This window comes from Periplaneta americana, chromosome 12 (genome assembly GCF_040183065.1).
Source record: "Periplaneta americana isolate PAMFEO1 chromosome 12, P.americana_PAMFEO1_priV1, whole genome shotgun sequence".
Lineage (NCBI taxonomy): Eukaryota > Metazoa > Arthropoda > Insecta > Blattodea > Blattidae > Periplaneta > Periplaneta americana.
In genome coordinates, this window is record NC_091128.1 from 1054803 (window position 1) to 1074457 (window position 19655).

A 19655-nucleotide genomic window follows, 5' to 3' on the forward strand; every position below is an offset into this window, starting at 1 on the left:
AGTACTTGATATTTTGACAGTTGTAACTGGTTGAGGTTGTCAAGATGGCCGAAGTCGTGGAGTGTTGTGTGGTGTGTTGTAGTATTCGTTTGTGAACATTTTGATGCTTTGTGACTATATAATGCTGTCATTGTAAGCTGTTTGACTACAAAATGGAGCTGATAAAGACGCCAAAGGTAACGTTTTCAATGACAGTCATAAGCAGTTTTATTGATTTGGTGTTATAACCTACCGGTATTTATTCTGGCTGTCGAAAAGAAAGTACATGTCCCCTGTAGTTAATACAGTACAATTCTTCAAATTAGAAACGGTTAAATGTACTTACAGCCAATGCCATGTTTATGATTATGAAATTACTTGTATATTTTAAACTTGGGTGAGATGTTTTGTTGTTGAAATATGGTGACTGTTAGTGAAAGTGTTTGACAGCCGACAATAATGTTTGTGTTTACTGTTGCTATTAATTAATTAAATAATAATAATATATATTTTTTTTTAATTTAACACTGTTGGTGAATGTTGATTTTCTTAAGGCTTAAGTTTCAGTTTAAGAAATAAATTATTGAAATCCAGAGGCTGCTGAAACGTTGTACAGGCCCCATACCGATATAAGGACCTCGAACTTTTAATGAAGTGATCAGGATTAAGATCATTGCAGCTATAGGCTATTTTATTTAGGTCCTCTAGTGCAGAAGTCAAAGAGGTATCAATACTGGCATAATTCCATATTTAACTATATGTATGAGATATGTAGGCCTAAATGAATCTGAGTGGTTTGTTTACTTACGTTGTTCTATTACGGTAAATAAACACTCAAAAGCTAACAGATGTTAGATAATTGTGTCTGCAAAAAATGCGAAACAATATATTATAATAAACCTCTTTATCTGTGTTGCAAATTGGAAATATGGGTTTGGTTTTAAATCTGAAAGTGACATTAATTGCCTGTAATTAAAGTCGATAGTACTAACTTAATCGTTGAAGTTTTGCTATCTTTACCATTGTTCATCTAATTGCTGTGGGAAGACATTTTTTATGGCCACACTTTGTTTTTTAATCCTTACAGCAGACAATAATCATGGCTGAAAACTGAGTTATGATGAGCAATTTTAGACGAGAGTGGGAAAATTTTATATAATATTATACAGTGAGCCCGATTTATAACTTTACTGGTATTGCTAAGGGTACCACAGCTTCGTTCATGTGGCCCACAAGGACCCAGTAGTAACAAGAGAATCTCTTGTACACCCAGGTAATTCTACAGAAGAGCTACACCAAAGGAAGCATAATTTTTTCTTTTACAATTGCGTACTACGAATAGTACAGAGTACTAAGCACGTGGTTTTATTTCCATAGCATAATCTAGAATTATTCACTTCTTGTACATAACAATGAATGGATATATCACCGCCATTTTCCACATCAGACAAAAAAAATCGATATAGGCAACGAAAATTTCTTTACTAGATGACACTGCCTATCTCTTGTCTCTTCTCTCCAATTCTCCGTTGTTTCTCCTGATGTGCTAGATTATACCACAGTTACATAGGCCTATTTGACCCCAAATTTTTATTAAACACTTACCCTACCTGAGGTAGTCTCGATCCAGCGTCCTCTGGAACTACTGTCGGATACGTTGGCCATTCAGCTGACAAGGCATAGGCATATGCTGATGAGACATAGCCTATAGCAAATGTAGGCTAGGTACCTATTTAAATTTGGCCCATAGCTATAGGTCCAGGTGAATTACTTCATGAATGACGTAACTGAGGTGAATTGTGGGTAGTCGTAATATTATACCTTTGGGCGCCTGGACCGCACCAGTAAGAAAGCATTTCAATACAGTTCTGTGGACAATATGGCAGAGATATGCATCCATTCAATAAGTGAATAGTTCTATGCCATGGAAAGTATAGAGGGTGGAAAGTAAAACTACGTTCTTAGTACTCTATAATGTGCACAATAGTAAGCATACGCAATTGTGAAAGAAAAAAAAATAGTGCTTCCTTTGGTGTAGTCCTTCTGTAGAATTACAGTCATTATTAACAGTAATTGTTATTACGAAAATAAAATAGGTCATAGGCCTATAATTTAATTTAAAAGCACTCACTAGCCTAAAAGATGATGCTGAAAATGTAGACCCCCCCCCGAATTTCATTAATAAGTTATCAATTCTTTACAAGTACGTTACCAAAGGAAGGAGAACGCTTATCTGGTACCAGTGTAGTGGTATTCATTACGCGGCGTGCGGCTCTCGACGAAGTCTCGTGAACTGATTTTATTTACTTATTGTTTGGCGATATTTATTGTTCGTTCATGTACGAGTAAATGCTAGAAAAACTTGAATAGCCAAGACTTTGCATTAATAAGGAAGATCTGAGTGTTGTGAGCCCACTTCTTCAAAAAACTAAGAAAATTAAATTGTTGGTGACATAAGAAATACGACTTGATGTAATTAACAGTTTTCACTACGTTCATTACGTGGAAACCGTTCTTGATACAACGTTCATACAGCAGAGGAATTCCTTCTACTATCTGCACCATTGCTGTACATCTTCGTAGAGACTTGCAGAAACATGATAGTAGATTTTATACTGTTTTTATGTTCATAATTATATTTGTTTGAGATGGAATCGAACACAACCAGTCTGATTGATGTCGCCGAACTAACTAATCATACACAATGACAGCTGCCAAGATGATGTCAAATAACAGATAATCTCGAGAGTTAATGGTTTAAACAATCCATAGAAAGAAACAAAACGAAATGTTGTCAATACTGTTATTTCTTACGCGTTGAGTCTGAAATAAAAGGGAGCAAATTTAAAACGTACGTCTCTCTGCATGAAGTAACTGAAGCATGTAGGCCTACTGAGTATATTAAGTATTGAAAGTGTTACACCAGCAGCTTTGCCCATCCCTCACAGCGTGATTTGGGTTGCCTATTCGAATAATGTGGACGTGCTGTTCGGTATTTAATGGACATTTTCCCGTCATATCCTTACGTGAATGTTGTTTTCGGTGCAGTGAATGTTTTATACAGTCAACATTTTACCAGTGGCGTATGCTGAACCTGGAGTTTGGGTGTTCTGTTAAAAATATATAGTTGGTCTATCTCGCACAATTATTATAGGCCTAAGTGAAATATCGGGTCAACATTAACTGCCATTTTTAATATATAATTTAGTATTATTTATAAATAATAACTATGGGGCGGATGTTGATCACCTAAAAATCTACTTAAAATGATCATTAAAATGCCCTTAAACTAATGGAAAAATTACATAAAATTAAAAGAAAATGACATTTAAATATTATTCAAAGTATTCGCACCACAACTTCTTAAAAATTAATCACCTTGTTTCAATGACTGCCGTGCAAATGCCGGAGAAAGGAGGCAACTACAAATAACGTTATTCAAAATTGCATTATTTACGATCAAACAATAACCATGGCCAGCAAAATAACCTGTTTGAAGTTCCACAACCCACTAATTATTCTACATTTCCATATTGTGAAATAGAAAAATGTCTAGTGTATTGTTCGCTTTTTGTTTTATATTGTTGCACTAAATTCGGAAGTGGCGGGGTAGGTCTACCCTTATTCACTAGATGTAATTTCTCTCCTAGTGGGCGAGAAGAGAATGGCTTTTGCAAAAGATATTTTACAGTGTACATTTGCAAGTGCTATTATCATTAAATAAGTAATTTAAATTGTTCACCTGCGCTGGCACACAGCTATGAACCCTAGTAAAGCCTAAACACAGTAAATTCACGTAACCACACACGTCAAACACAATATTTTGTAACGCTACAGTTGACAAGTTGAGCTGCCTGTATACAGGACGACCTGCGAGCTTAAGAGAAGCGAGTATCCCCACCATGCCACCGTGCGCGCGCAGAGAATTGTAGCTGTAACTCTCAGCAGGGGATGTTCTTTTGCACGGACAGGACAACCAGACCAGAACTCATCCCCCTTCGTCAGGCAGAGCGTAGCCTACGTTATGAAACGAAAGCCGTTCTGGGGATGGTGTGCACATTCAACCAGCAGGCATTTAAAATATTTAAATGGTAATGAATTAAAATTAGTCTTGAACTATATACGTCAACTTCCAATGAGATTACCACGCATTTAAATTGTGATAAATTAAAATTATTGCTGCATTATATAAAACAACTTAAAATAAAAAATGAGATTACCGAATTTACAGGGTGTCCAGCGCACACCTTGAACTCCCGCAATATACGCTCCTGCATTTTACTTCTGCGTCACAATACGTTACCGGCACCCACAAATTACGAAATTTATATAAGCACGAAGTACTGGAATTATGCAAACATTTTTCTTCTAGTACCCGTTGCCATAAAAGAAAATAGGTAGGCCTACCATTTACAGGTATCCACATTCTGGAAAATCGGTAGTATTCAGGGAAGTTAAATTTGATCATGGAAAGTCATGGATATCGTTTTAATTTTTGTAAAGTCGGCGAAATTTTCCCAATGATTAAACTTGAGAGGAAAATTTTATACTCTAACCTACGTAGCCCATGTTATAGTATGACCACTTGGACTGTGAGTGCACTCGTACTTCTGCTTCAGTTATGCAATATTTTTTAATTTGTTTCAGGTTGTCATTGTTAATGTCTGAGAAGCAATACTTTCATGGCTAAGCAGTGTATATTTCTGATCTCTTCAGTAATGACTAGGTCTTCTCCTAAAATCGGAGTCAAAACTTTTGGGATGACATTACTATGTTTTCTATCATGTTCTGACACTTTCCTGATAAAAGTTACTTAACTTACAGTGTAATTCTTGGCAGCGATTCAACTTTTGCTGTGTTACTTTTTAATTTAAAAATTGGTTTGTAATTTGTATGAAATTTGGAAAATAAATATAAGAACAAATAAAAAATGAAAATGAGTGGAGAGAGCTTGATCAGATATGGGGATGGTGGAGGCTGGTTTTTTTTTTTGGGTTCTTTTTTGTGAAAAAAAAAAATAATCCAGAGCTTAACAGTCTTCATTCAGGTGCCAGGTCACTGGTTGGTCAGAGGAAATCAAGAAAAAGTCAGGGATTGTTTTTGCAAATTGAAGTGGATATCCTGATTTCTTTAAGCTTTAAAGGGAAAATATCAGTAAAAGTATGATTTTGAGTGTTTGTCTTCTACTTATCCCGTGACGTCTCCGTGGCTGTACTGTTGGCCCACATCCCCTGGATTGAAAGTCGGTTACAAGTACGACTTCTAGTCTTAAAAGATGAGAAAATATATGAGTTTTATGGGTTTGTATGGTTTTGTGAGAAAGTGGGAGTAGATATAAAATGAGAGTACGGCGAAAACCGAGACCAAAAATTATGAGGATGCCGTCGTGCTAAATAAGATGCAGAGGAAGCATCCTTTATCACCATTACTTTTTATTTTCTATCGTCGCCGGTTTTTTTTTCTTCTTTTTGTGGGTTCCTTTGCCTCTCCTTCTAGACGTCGGTGTTTTCCTGTTTTGTTTAAAACGTGATATTATAGTGACCGTTGTCAGTACTATAGTAGTAATAAGCGCGTTGACTTGCATTCTGTGTTCGATTACGTGACGAGTCGTGCATAGTTAATGCAAGCCGTCCTCGTTTCGAAGACGCTGCTGGCTGTTCTCGTGTAGGCGGGCATGCGCTTCCTCGCGCCTGGCAGTTAGACTACTCCGATAGCAAGACAGTCGATACGGTCTGTGAGATGTGCTCGGGAGGTTAGTCTCGCCAATCAGGAAGAAGGTGAAAATGTAATGCGATTGGGTAACGCGCCGGATTATGAGAAGTTAAAAACGCGCGTGTGAAGTGGTAATGAGTGAACGACGGATATGAGGGGATGAGATGTACCGTTATCAGGACCTCGTCTCTCCCGAGCCTCCCATTTACACGGCCCCTTCTGTGTACGGCCGGGTTCGCTCGTGGATACTGCAGGGGCAGGAGAGTTCGCCCCCGGAGCTGTATCACGGTCTGGCGATAGAAAAGAAGGTGATTATAGAGTTACCGTAGCCTAACAAAGTATGGTTTTTAACATCACGGTCAAGGGTTCTTGGCAAATGCGGTATTGTAACTGGCTTTCTCTGTCACACCGCTGTTTCTTAAACTGGAAAAGTCTTATTACCACTACGAACGCATTGCTGTTACTTGCCCTGTTGCGGTTAGACAAAGAATGTCACTTTCACATAAGTATTCAGTATATAAAAATAACTTGCACATTTGAGATTAATCGACTATTTACAGTCGTAATTTGATTTCATTAGGTTACTTCTCCACTTATTGAAAGGTAACTAGTGTATGCAGTCTTCGTCTGTTTGAAATTCATCATGGTGTTCCTGTTAACGGGCTCTTCAAATGTGGTTATTGATTATTGACGAAAATTTATGTAATGGATGTTGAATTATTCGGATAATAAGGGGCATTGCCTTTTCAAAAGGGCCGCGATACTGTGGGCAGTATTCCTGAAATTTGCCATTGTCATAGTTGAAGAATTCCCTTTCTGACATAGTGATGTGACTGAAGAATTCTTACTGTGTCGCTCACTTCCAAATCATAGAGGTCAGAATAGGGCCCATGTTCTCCAGAGTCAGCACAAGCTTTGTCAGGTGCCGTGTGGGTCGAGAGGTATGGGCTGTGGTTTGCATCATAACGTAGTTCACAAGGTGCGAGCGAGGGTATTGCAGCAGCCGCGGCGAAAATGCGACTCACGAGCACATTGTGGCTCGCAGTGCTTTTCTCTCGCTTCCTACCTACAACCCCCACCCTCTCACTCACTGGAGTCAAACTCCGTTCTATTTGTATTTGTCTCGGACCTGCGAGTGGCGTATCGTCGCAATATCTCTCCCGAAACCATGTACCTCTATAAAAAACGAAAGTTTCAAATGGGATGGGGGGGATGCATTCTTTTGCTTACAATATGATGAAAATATTAAATGTATGATTTGTTCACAAATATTGCTAGGAAAACGGTTGTATAACATAAAACGGCATTATAAGTTACTACATGTTACTGATGAAACATTGAAAGGTTAAGTGTTATTATTATTATTATTATTATTATTATTATTATTATTATTATTATTATCATTATCATCATAATCATCTCTGTACGTCGATTCTTTTACAGCAGATGTACGAATAATGCGGTTAGATTTTCAATTTAAACTCACAGATTTACAATGCGACGTTAAATGAAAGCTAGATGTAAGGACTTGACAGATATTGAACTTTTCAAATCTTTGGAAAAAAATAAATATTTGAAGCTTCGTTCTTTCGCTTGCTCTGTTGAAGCCATGTTCGCTGTAACTTACGTTTGTGAAACATTATTTTCAACAATGAAAATAGTAAAAATCAAATTTAGATCACGACTGACAACAAATACCTTCGTGATCAACTACGATTGGCAGTAAGTGACATAAATTCTGATTTTGAAACTTTGTTGCAGAGACATTCTGAAGACAATTTTAGGTTGTGGTAATGTGTCCTATGTTTTCTTGTTCATTTCTTTCTTCGTTACACGTCCTAAACATTAACTTCCCCTTCGGTTGTCCGCCTCCCTCCGTAGGTGCTATGCACGTTGCAGCTTACACAGTGGCTCGGCGCACCATGGCCTTTTCGCCACGGCTGTATTACAGCATGCTCGTGCCAGGTGACAACATCTCGGTTCGGCAGTAGATGAAATACGAACTTCTTACCTTTAGTGATAAAGTTTGAAATTAGCACTGTGAAAACAAGACTATATAGCTGCTACGGTAGCTCGATGGTGAAGGTGTCGTTAATGAAGGAAACACTCCTTGCACAAAAGTTGCCGATAATGTTCAGTATTAACTGTCCGTCCAAGAAGGCTGTGTGTTCCCTCAAAAAATACATTGCCTAGAGGAGGTAATTGTCAATCTGAAGTTGACGTGCCTTTTTCCTTCCAACCTCCCAACTAACACTCTATATGCATTTCTGGATTCGCCCATACTTGCTACACGCCCTGCCCATCTCAAACGTCTGGATTTAATATTTCTAATTATGTCAGGTGAAGAATACAATGTGTGCAGTTCTGCGTTGTGTAACTTTCTCCATTTTCTTGTAACTTCATCCCTCTTAGCCCCAAATATTTACCTAAGCACCTTATTCTCAAACACCCTTAATCTCTGTTCCCCTCTCAAAGTGAGAGTCCAAGTTTCACAACCATACAGAACAACCGGTAATATAACTGTTTTATAAATTCTAACTTTCAGCTTTTTTGAGACCAGACTGGATGACAAAAGCTTCTCAACCGAATAATAATAGGCATTTCCCATATTTATTCTGCGTTTAATTTCCCCTAGAGTGTCATTTATATTTGTTACTGTTGCTCCAAGATATTTGAATTTTTCCACATTTTCAAAGGATAAATTTCCAATTTTTATATTTCCATTTCATACAATATTCTGATCACGAGACATAATCATATACTTTGTATTTTCGGAATTTACTTGAAAACCTATCTCTTTATTTGCTTCAAATAAAATTCCCGTGTTTTCACCAATAGTTTGTGGATTTCCTCCTAACATATTCACGTCATCCGCATAGACAAGCAGCTGTTCAATTCCAAACCCTCTCTGTTATCCTGGACTTTCCTTCTGGCATCTCCTTGCTTTAGCCCTCAGTGAATTAGAAAAGCATCAGATAGAAACTGACCTATACGACCTCTGCTGTACTTCACTGAGACACATTTTAATTAATCGAACTAGTTTCTTGGGAATGCCAAATTCAATAAGAATAGCGTATAAAACTTCTCTCTTAACCGAGTCATATGCCTTTTTGAAATCTATGAATAACTGATGCAACTTCTTCCCTTAGAATAGAAAATCCTTTTCTTCTTCTACGGCTAACTTATCTGGACGATTCCATGTCTCATATAACTCTTCTACATATTTCGTGTTCTGTTCAGTATGCCTTATTCGTGTGTTATTTCATTGCCGATTTCGTCTTCTATAAACCGTATGGATGTCCTGTTCTTAAATGTGAAGTTAATACATTTTACTTCGCGGTATATTAAATCATATCTTCCTTTTCTCTCTAGATCCTCTATTTCTTTCATCTCTGTTTCATGCAGTATTCCTTCGACTTATAAGTTTCTCTTCTTTGTTCGTTGGTTAGTTTCCTGTACTTTTTTTTTCCTTCTTCTGTGTCGATGTTTGTCCGTTTGTCCGTTTTTTTCTTTTCTCCATCTTCAACATTTTCCCTTGAACGATATTTGGAGGTTATATTAAATACTTTAGGCCTATTTGATATAATATAGGGTCTGCGTTATCTTGAATCCTCCCAGTCCTTTCTAAATAGGTCACAATGATGAGTTTATATTTTTCTAGTTATGTCTTTGTTTGTATCGATTTTAATGGTATTTGATTTAGATTTTAGTATCGTTCTCACCTTAAGTTTTCTTTTTCTTATTTTACAGATAATACACGTTGTCGTTTGTAGTACTTGTTATAGTTTATTATCTGCTACTTTGTATTCTATGCCCTAAAGCAGTGCATTGTGCTAAAAGGGCGTAAATATCTAGAGATGCTGACGCACCCTTTAAAACAATCTACATACACACATACGTTTTGTTGTAGTCTGCTAGCTCTGAAAAACATTTAATTAAGAGTACATCGATTTTTCGTTTCAGGCACATTAACTGCGCTTTCATTCGAGTGACCTACTTCCTTAGTTGTTGAAAATTAGTCTTTTAAAATACGTTTACCTGTGATGTCTTTCTATCGTTAAATACGTGGAGTGATTGAAAAGTCCGGCACCATAGACGAACTCCGTTATTAGCGTAGGTAGCAAAATATGGAAAGCTGAGAAAGGTGTTGGAAATGTGTCGTTTTCAACGTAGAATGCACCGTTGAGTCTGTACTGAGGGCGCAGTGGATAGCTGGAGAATGTATACATGCTGTGGCTGCTCTCTCCCCACACAGAGAATTAGAGAACATGCGAGACTTTACATTCTCGAGATATCCATTGCGCCGAATGTACACGGAAAGCACTCTGTTGCCACATGCACAATGACAAACTGAAACACGTACCACTGCCTATAGGACGTTCTGGCCGAGGGTCTAATTAATTCGGTGTTGCCAATTTGGTGCTTTCCCGCTAGATCTAACGGGCTAACACGTAATCTTTACCGAAGAAAAATGAATATTTTTTGTTGTTAGCACAAGGCTGTAGCGATTTTTTTAATTTGCAACAGTGTCAAAGAATTTACTTTGATAATATAGGGATACAGAGGAATTATATTCTTGTCTGACGAGTTTTCCTGAATTTGTATTGGCAACGCTGTTACGGTGTTTGCGATAACGTAAATGTCCCATTTAAGAGCGAAGCACAATATAGCAACAGAGCATTTTCCGTTCTCATACACTTCCGAGCAAAAAAAGCCCAACAGTTGGAATATTTGAAATATGTCATAAAATTATCTTGATTAGATGTAATAATTGTTTTGTTTTGGTCCTAGCGCACTGTTCTAACATATGGAATAAGAAAATGATAAAATGGGACCATCCCCTTGCTTTTCGTACCGTAATCTCACTGATACATGTTTTTGCAGTTTTATGTTATCTCGGTTAGATTTGCAGTTGTCATAGAGATGTTTCACAATTTTGACTGTCTGGTCCCCATCGTCGATCTTGTTGCTTTTGATGGTCTTTTTTCGCATTTCCCAAGTATTTTCAGTATTTAATGAAGTCCCATGAAGAAAACTTTAACACAAGATAGCTTTGAACACGTTGCAGAATCAGTTGCATTGGGTGAAGCTTCCGTCGTGATGCAAATGTGCTAGGAACGTCACGTACGAGTGTTTTCCCAGCTGTAAGTTGTTGCCGGTATCAGACCGTCCGAAGCTTAAATCGGCCACAGAACACCTTTCAACTCCGTAGATACCAACAAGTACGTAATATCAACATCAGCGAGTGGCATCGAGAAGAAGATTCAAGCCTGGTGTCAAGAGGGCCGCAGACTTGTGGACCACTGTGCCCCCAGTACCTTCTCAGCAAGTACTGCCCCTAGTGTGGGTGTGTCCATTAAATGCACATTGTCGCAGAGGTGCTTCTTGAACATGTCGTTCCACTTGCCCCTCATGTCGGCGGGAATTTCGCCAGACCTCTGACTGCTCACAGTTTCTAAAGGAGATTGATGTATTACTTCGGATTGCACGAAGTTCTGACCTCAAATCATCCATCATGCTCGGACGTCGAATTCTTCGCACCCTGGCTGAGATTAAGGCAGCTCCTCGTGAAGAATTGCAATTTCACAGAATGATGTGAGCTGGTACCGGTAATGAACGTTATTGAGTACCCCGAGTTGTTAGAATAGTTCTGTGATTGCTTAGTGGCAAGGTGGTTTTGTAGAAAATAAATTCAAGTGGCACCAAATGGTTAATGTAAGACTTCTATTCATTCCCAGTTGTATTAATTTTGCTTGTTAAAGTTATGATTTTTGTATAAATAAAGATGTAGTAAGTGATGCTTTAATAGTACATTATGCAACGAGCCTATAATGATAGTAATTAAGAATCGAGTATGGATATTTATGAAACGAGCGCAAGCGAGTTTCATAATTTTCATACGAGCTTCTTAATTACCATTATAGGCGAGTTTCATACGACTTTTTATGCTCGACCATATTTCTAACTTGAAATTACCGGTATTCAGATGTATACATTTTATTTGTATCTCACAAGATCGGAAGTGACCTTGTTCTAGGTCGTGAATTGTGAGATGTGCGCAGACGCGAAAGTATTGATTTTTTCCGAGGAAAAATAATGCCATTGACCTTGACGTAGTCCCGTTAAACTTGATAATATTATAATATTATAATATTATAACCTTGATTATTGAATTCGACATTGAAAAACGAGATGACAAATTGAATTTATTTGAATATTATTTACAATTAACGCTAATTATTATAGTAACAGAACATAACCTTCTGCGACAGTATTGAATTTCCAGCCTCCGTGACTTTTCGCTAATTCTCTTTCGATTGCATATCCGAGAATAATCTATACTTGCGGTTGTATAACGGTACAAAGCTGACTTGTCATTGGCTGAACACATGTAAGGTGAGTTATCATTGGCTGAAGACCTGTACTTTAATGAGTAGCCTAGGTGTACTTTAATGACATGCATTAAAGGATTGCTACCATGTGTATAATTAGTACATTTCGGCATGGTCGAGCATAAAATATTATAAAGATACATTTCATGTAAAATACCCCTTTTGTTACTTAAATATACATTTATTAAAAATTATGTTTTTTGTTCGAATATGTGTAGGCTACATACATACATACAAATGTGCTCCTGGTATAAATGGAAAAGAACACCTTGCGGTCTTAACTTAATGAGATAAAACATACTGAATTTATTGTTATTATTATATTGTGCCCCATATCTAGTTTCCTCGGGTCCACACCTGTGGAGTAACGGCTAGCACGTCTGGCCGCGAAACCAGGTGGCCCGGGTTCGATTCCCGGTGGGGACAAATTATCTGGTTGAGGTTTTTTCCGGGGTTTTCCCTCAACCCAATATGAGCAAATGCTGGGTAACTTGGACCCCGGACTTATTTCACCGGCATTATCACCTTCATCTCATTCAGACGCTAAATAACCTTAGATGTTGATAAAGCATCGTAACATAACCCACTAAAAAAGGTTTCCTCTGTAGCGCAGCCAATTAAGCCGCGACTGGCGGACCTGAATGGTGAGACTCTGACCTAGTTCGCCACTCCGTGACCTTGCTCACCTGTTGTGACGTAGAGGGTGCACCATGCTGCCTGCCAGCCAGGGGTTGCGATTCATGGGGAATTTTCTGGTCCAATCGATATCTCGCGCAGAGGAGCTGCAGCGTTGCCACTGTTTCATCTCTAATTCATACGCCACTATTCTGGAATTGGTCTAAACTGTGGCAATAAAATTCCTAGAAAGTACTTGTGCCCATTAATATGTTACTTACGTGTGCGGAAACTACATAATTGCTTGTCGTCGTAAGTTCCTTAATCATTTCAATTGTAGAACAGATGAGACATCATCGTCTCGTATTTACAATTAGCCTGATGTGGCCTCTTGCTATGAATGTCAAGACATATTCCTATAAATACTCTCTGCAGGTTTGTTGATATTCTTTCATTTCGTTGACTTAAACTTGTATCAGCTAATTCCTGTGGTTTGATCATGAATTCGAAAATTAACTGAGGAAGCGCCTTTGTGCCACTTTATGTTTTAAAATATTGTCTTGTCAAGTTATTAAAATACAATAAAATGTTTTTACATCGAATTTATGTTGTTATTGTTATTACAATAATTGTTGTAATGTTTTATAATTTGATATCTAAATTATCATAATAGCTGAGCTACATAGACGTAGTGCAGTGAGTACAATGGAATTCATTAGCGCCTATGATAGAATGATGTTGGCTATAAACTAGCCGTAATTTTTCCCGGAGCCCTTTCATACATGCACAGGGTTCTTTTACATGTCGCAGTCTGTCACGCGGGTTTTACTTTTCGAATTAAGCCAGAATAATAATTGTTATCTGCCTGGTCTGTGCTAAACATGAAAATCTCAGATCTGGTGACAGGTATGGTAACTACGTCCTACCCGTGATTAATTGCTATTGTTCCGAAAACAGAAACACATAATATTATAAGATTACTGTCCATGCATACGTTTGCATCTAATTATTTGGTCAGAATAATAATGTCCAGCATCTCCGTAAGATGTAATAGTATTCATTGACATCTCATTAAGTTGTAGTGTTCAGCGATATCTCAAAGCAAAGTCCACAATTCAATTACAGACGTAAGCATTTCGTACACATGTGACTTTTCGGTACAGCATTTTGCATTGCACCTCAGAACATTGCAGCACAGTAGAGTGAGCACGAGTAGGCCTGCTGTGTTATTTTCTGCTGGATCGCTCTCATAGCTCTGATATGTTTGCAGTTGCAGAGCGGAGATACAGATGACTGAACAGTTTTATTGTTTGTTTGTAATAGATTGAATTTCAAAAGTGGTTTTCAATTGTCTTATGACTTGTTAAATGGACGCAGCGTTTAATTTACTAACATGTGCCTTTGTTGTGTGAATTGTTCTTTCTTCAGGGTGCGCTCTTTTTAGGGAGGGGGCTTTCGGACAGAATTAGAACAAGATTCCAGTCACAAGAAATCACATGGACAGTGTACAAAACTCTATATTTCGAAGCTGACCCATACTTTCTCATATGTCTTACAAGTTGTATTATATTTGAAAATCATATCATTTATACGTAGTGGCACGTTTAAAGTAAATGTATGTTGCAATCAATATATTTTCGAACTTCGCTTGTATTTATTGTACCTATAAACAATCATGTCACTGAAGATCATTGCTTCCATGCCTGTTGAGTCAAGTCTATCAAACATGTCAAGGACCTATAGCGGTTTTTCCTGGAATCTCTCCATATACACCTTACGGCAAGTAGGTCTATTCTCTGTCTTTCAAGTGACGCATTTAGTAGGCGTTTCCCTGGTTCTAGTTAACTTTTCCGTTTCCTGTGGCTTGTGTGTTGCCTACATTCAGGGCAGTCCGGAAACATTTTGATTGCCTCCTTGTTCATTACGCCAACAGCCCACGAGGTGCAGGTGAGCTTGGTACCGTCCCTTCAAATCGATTCCTTCAGGCGGTTGGAATTGTGTGAATTTGTTTCGAGGGAATGTGAGTTTCACAAATTGCACTTTTGTGAAGAAGCTGTGTTCCACGTGATCGATACAACTGTCATCATTATGCTAGAGGCAGTCCTCCTCGAGCTATGGAAGAGACACACGTTCAAAATGTGGATCAGTCACAGTTTGGGAAGGATTGTTCGGTGGTGGAAAGTGAACACCAACATAGCTTATCCCTCACTATGCTATTGCGTCGAGGGAGATTGTGAATTGACAAACAGGTGGTTGGGAACTTCGAGCATGAATGTACTTAGAAGAGAATAGCTGATGTTGGGCAAAAGAGAACACTCTAGTGACTGGTAATATAACTACGAGTATTAGAGTTGTCTGGCATTAGCGCAAAACAGTAATATGTTGTGCAGCTTTCAATTATTTGAAGAAGATAGTAGGATAGCTGAGACGGCCGCCAGATATGGAGGGTAGCTGCGAATATATTGAATAAGCAGTCGTCGACAGCCGATAAGGTGTGGTCCTCCAGCTTGGAGGTTGGGCGAAGGACTAACAACCCATCACCGTAAAAAGCAGCTTGTTACGAATCCATACAATAACATGGGAGGATAATATTAAAATGGATTTGAGGGAGGTGGATTAATCTTGCACAGGATAGAGACCGATGGCGGGCTTATGTGAGGGCGGCAATGAACCTATGGGTTTCTTAAAATCCATTTGTAAGTAAGTAGGATAGCTATCATAGTCTACTGTAGAATTTGTCCTTTTAACAGTACCAACGTGCTTCTTGCATTACCGATATCATTGCATAGGCAAATATTAACATATTATGTTTATATAATTTTGAGAAAATATGTATGTGTGTGTATTTATTCACACTGCAATGGGTATATACCCGGTGGTAGTGGTAACTAATTACATTCAATAAAGACAATAATAAACACAATTAATAATAATAATAATAATACTAATAATTAATACTAACAATAATTAATAATAATAATACTAATAATTAATACTAACAATAATTAATAATAATAATAATAATAATCATAGAATCAGTTACTTGTAAAATGGCTTTATTTAATGTTTTGTTAAAATCACATAACATAACGCTATCGTTTTCGTCTCACCTGAATAAACTTTCTGTTACCAAAGAGAATTGTTCCGTGCATTTATTAAGATGTACACAAGCTTCACAATATTCACAGCACTTTTCCCTAGATAAGGCAGTTTTATGGAGATCTGATTGCTGTTGTAATTTCTAAATAATGCCCTTTTAGAAATGACTGATTCAGTTATTATTATTATTATTATTATTATTATTATTATCATTATCATCATCATCATCGTTATGATCGCTATCTATCATCGTCATCATTGTCATCACCGCCTCGATTGTCATCACCACAGTCTACTTCACGGCTTGTACGATATCAAACCCTGCATCGGCAGAAAAGTGCTCATTCCATGTTTTCCTCGATCTTTCATATGACATATGGCCCCTTGGATTTAATTCCAAAGAATCTGACGTATAATGTGTTCCGCCATCCTCAGAATATGATCTTTTGTGTTGTTTATACGGCGTGATTTAGAATAACAATGAAACGTATAGGTCAATCGTGTGCAAGCATTTAGATATTGTACAAGGAATGTGTACAGAGATTTCTCGGATGTGTTTTGTGCATATTCAGTATCTGTGAGTCAGTGAGGCACATAAAACTAATTTTGTTCTCAGCAAAGACGCTAATGGCTATCTATTTATTTGAAATGAGTGGCACACAATAGCATTTTACTGCAAACAAGATTAAAATATTTTCTTTGTGCTTTTTGTATTACTTAGCTGGAATAAGCCGACAAACTCACAGCGGTGCAGAAGATTAACAGAACGTAGGGCGTGTCGAAAAACGCCGAAATTTTTTTTCCCGAAATAAAAAATTTAAGGGTAATATTCCTTTATTTTTTAGATTTCACGCAGACGTGTTGCTTCCAAGGAGAAAAATAATGTCAAGAAATGTAACGAGTTCAGGACTACTTAAACTCGGCGAAGATTCTCTTGCGAGTACTGAATCGACGTTTATATTCTAAGATGGAAGCACAGTTGGAAGAAGAGCAGTTTGGCTTCAGGAAGGGAAAAGGTACGAGAGATGCAATTGGACTGCTACGAACAACATGTCCTTCGAACCGCGGTAACAACTTCATAATCTTATTTCCAGTAGTGCTTTAGAGAACTGCATTCACAACGCCCAACTGAAGAAAATCATTAAAATCTTAGAAAACCTACATTACTTATGAGACGACCTGATAACTTAAAAATTTACTTTCGTGAAGTAATGGTTAAAATACACGAGTAGCTATTTTATAAGCATTTGGCATACTTCTACTCAAATATTAGTAGACCTGTTTGTACATTTAGTCATATAATCTTTTTTTTTTGGATCACAAAAGAAGTTCTTGTGTACACAGTGCAGAAATGGAAATTTCGTGCATATCTATTATGTCACCGTACCACTATTTAATTTACTGTACCGCTAACAAAATTTATAATGGCAAGTCGCTCTCAAAATCATAATAAACGTTATTATCCTCCAGTACCAATAATTTATTGCTTTGTTACAGCGTGTTTAATTAAAAACCAGTTATTATTTACATTTAGGCTATTATTTACATTTATTTTGCTGGGTAACTTTCGGTGTTGGACCCCGGACTCATTTCATCGGCATTATCACCATCTCATTCAGACGCTAAATAACCTAAGCTGTTGATAAAGCGTCGTAAAATAACCTTTACATTTATTTAATGGAGTTTTCCATATAATATACAAAAAACAACTATGTGTTTATATTTTATGATAATTTGTATTTTTATTTCAAACTTAAAGTACCACCTAGCAATGGCTTACGTACCATAGGTTGAGAACCAATGTATTATATAATTTTATTGTCTATATCTTTCGAAGGATAGCTTGAGAAAAATTATAAAGGGGAATGTGGTGTGTGTCACAAGCACTTCCTACGGATCTTTTTCTATTTATGTTACAGAACTACTTGCTATACTTCTATGTTCAAGTTTCTATAGATAGATTTTTCATTAATTCTTATTTGGCAGGGAAGATCGGGAAAGAAAGACGCCAGAGAACGTTAATACCTATAATTATGAAAGGACTGCGCTCCGTTCAATAACTTTGAGCCCTCCAATAAATTGATCTTTTGTGCGGTCTATTGTATTGGTAGTTCCGTGAGACGTTGGCAGCGCCCCTTGAAAGTCATTACGAAGAGGGTGTGGGCTACGAGGAACCGAGTTGCGTGTTCGCGAAAGTTGTGTGTAGCGTGAGCAATCAACTTTTTCCATATCGGTCCTCCTGGACAAGGTGAAGTAGTTAACCCCCGGAATTGCAGATGACTCATTGTCGGACTGGTAGTTCTAAGTTGAAAGCCGTGGGGTTGCACAGTACCAATGAAATCACCACGCAGATGCTTTCAAGAACTTAAGGTATGACCGGTAGGTACCAGGCATGGTGCGTCTGGTTTTGTTACTACACAGTTGTGTCACTGTGAAACTCTTTCGCTATTTGGATTGGCATGCATAGAATCCATTGATTGCATCTTGTTTCGTAGCATTGAATGTACCATATGATGTGGCAAGTACCTCAGGAATTTATTCACAGAGTTAAAACATGAATGTTATGTATGTCTGATATACAGAGTGATTTATATAGAACTGACACATTTCTTTCATTAATTGTTTCAAAACAAATTGTGCTAGCGACAACTTATTATACCTAAAATGTAGAGGAATTTTGGGAGATTATTTACCTCTATAGCAAATGTTGAAAATGTCCTCCATCCTGCATAAGGCACAACTCAACACGTCGTTCCATGTTACTGGCCACTCGTTGGAGGACTCTGTTGTCAATAGCTTGAATCTCCTGTGTGATGTTGTGCTTCAGATCGTCCAGTGTCTGGGGACGTGTGGCGTAAACCCTGTCTTTTAAGTAACCCCATAGAAAGAAGTCCGGCGTTGTCAAATCCGGAGATCTCGGTGGCCACAGGTTCCTGGAAATTATTCGGTCGTCAAAGAAACTTGCAGTTAGTTCCATAGATTCATTTGATGTATGGCATGTAGCGCCATCTTGCTGAAAATATCCTTGACTCAGCTCTACATCGTCCAGTTGCTCAACAAACTCCATGAAAATCAGTCGGTACTCTGCAGTGTTCACAGTCTGGTTAAAAAAATTGGCCCTTTTCACTCACGAGAGATCCAGTTGTTTCCAATTCGTTTACCAGTCCCAGTATTGTGTTTCTTTTGGGAGGATTGCGAACACCAAATTCTCTCTGGTATGCCCTTTGAGTAGCTGTAATTGAATTCGTAATCCAGTATTGCTTCACAAGGAAGAGTCGTTGATTTAATGTGTACTGCATTTTCACGTTGACACAAAATGTCGAAAACAGTTGCCAACGATAGGAATAAAACATAAACATCTGCGCATCTAGTGCTGCCAACAATAGGAATAAAACATAAACATCTGCGCATCTAGTGACAAGGAATCGAAACTCCAGAACATTCTGCTTAATTTGGTGCTAAAATTGGGTCAGTGCTGCCAACAATAGGAATAAAACATAAACATCTGCGCATCTAGTGACAAGGAATCGAAACTCCAGAACATTCTGCTTAATTTGGTGCTAAAATTGGGTCATTGAATGAATTTCCAACGGAATAATTAAAGAAAGAAATGTGTCAGTTGTATATAAATCACTCTGTATAAAGTTAACAATAGTTTTGTAAGCGTTGAGTAGGTCTTTGAATGAGAAGGGTTGGCATGTTTAGAAAAGATGCTTCGTATCTGATAGGGGACCTTGTTTATAGCTACTTAACAAGATCTCTTATGAGTCTGTTACCTTCTTGGTATGCAGTGAATCTTGACTTCACGTGTAGTTTCAGATAAGTTCCTATTTCCCTGTGCTCGTTCGATGCGCCATT

General features: G+C 37.8%; 1 protein-coding gene across 2 annotated transcripts in view; it reads left to right on the top strand.

The window, feature by feature from the left end:
• The first annotated feature begins 12 nt into the window (after nt 1-12).
• Nucleotides 13-19655, top strand: part of Mtmr6 (Myotubularin related protein 6) — a 64050-nt gene continuing 44407 nt past the window's right edge. The window contains exon 1 of one of the 2 annotated variants that reach the window (XM_069840742.1): nt 13-176. In XM_069840742.1, the coding sequence (XP_069696843.1) occupies nt 153-176 (24 nt within the window). In that variant the 5' untranslated portion in view covers nt 13-152. Of the gene's footprint in view, nt 177-5703; nt 6000-19655 lie in introns of those variants that run through there. The other variant, XM_069840741.1, reaches the window with a different exon arrangement.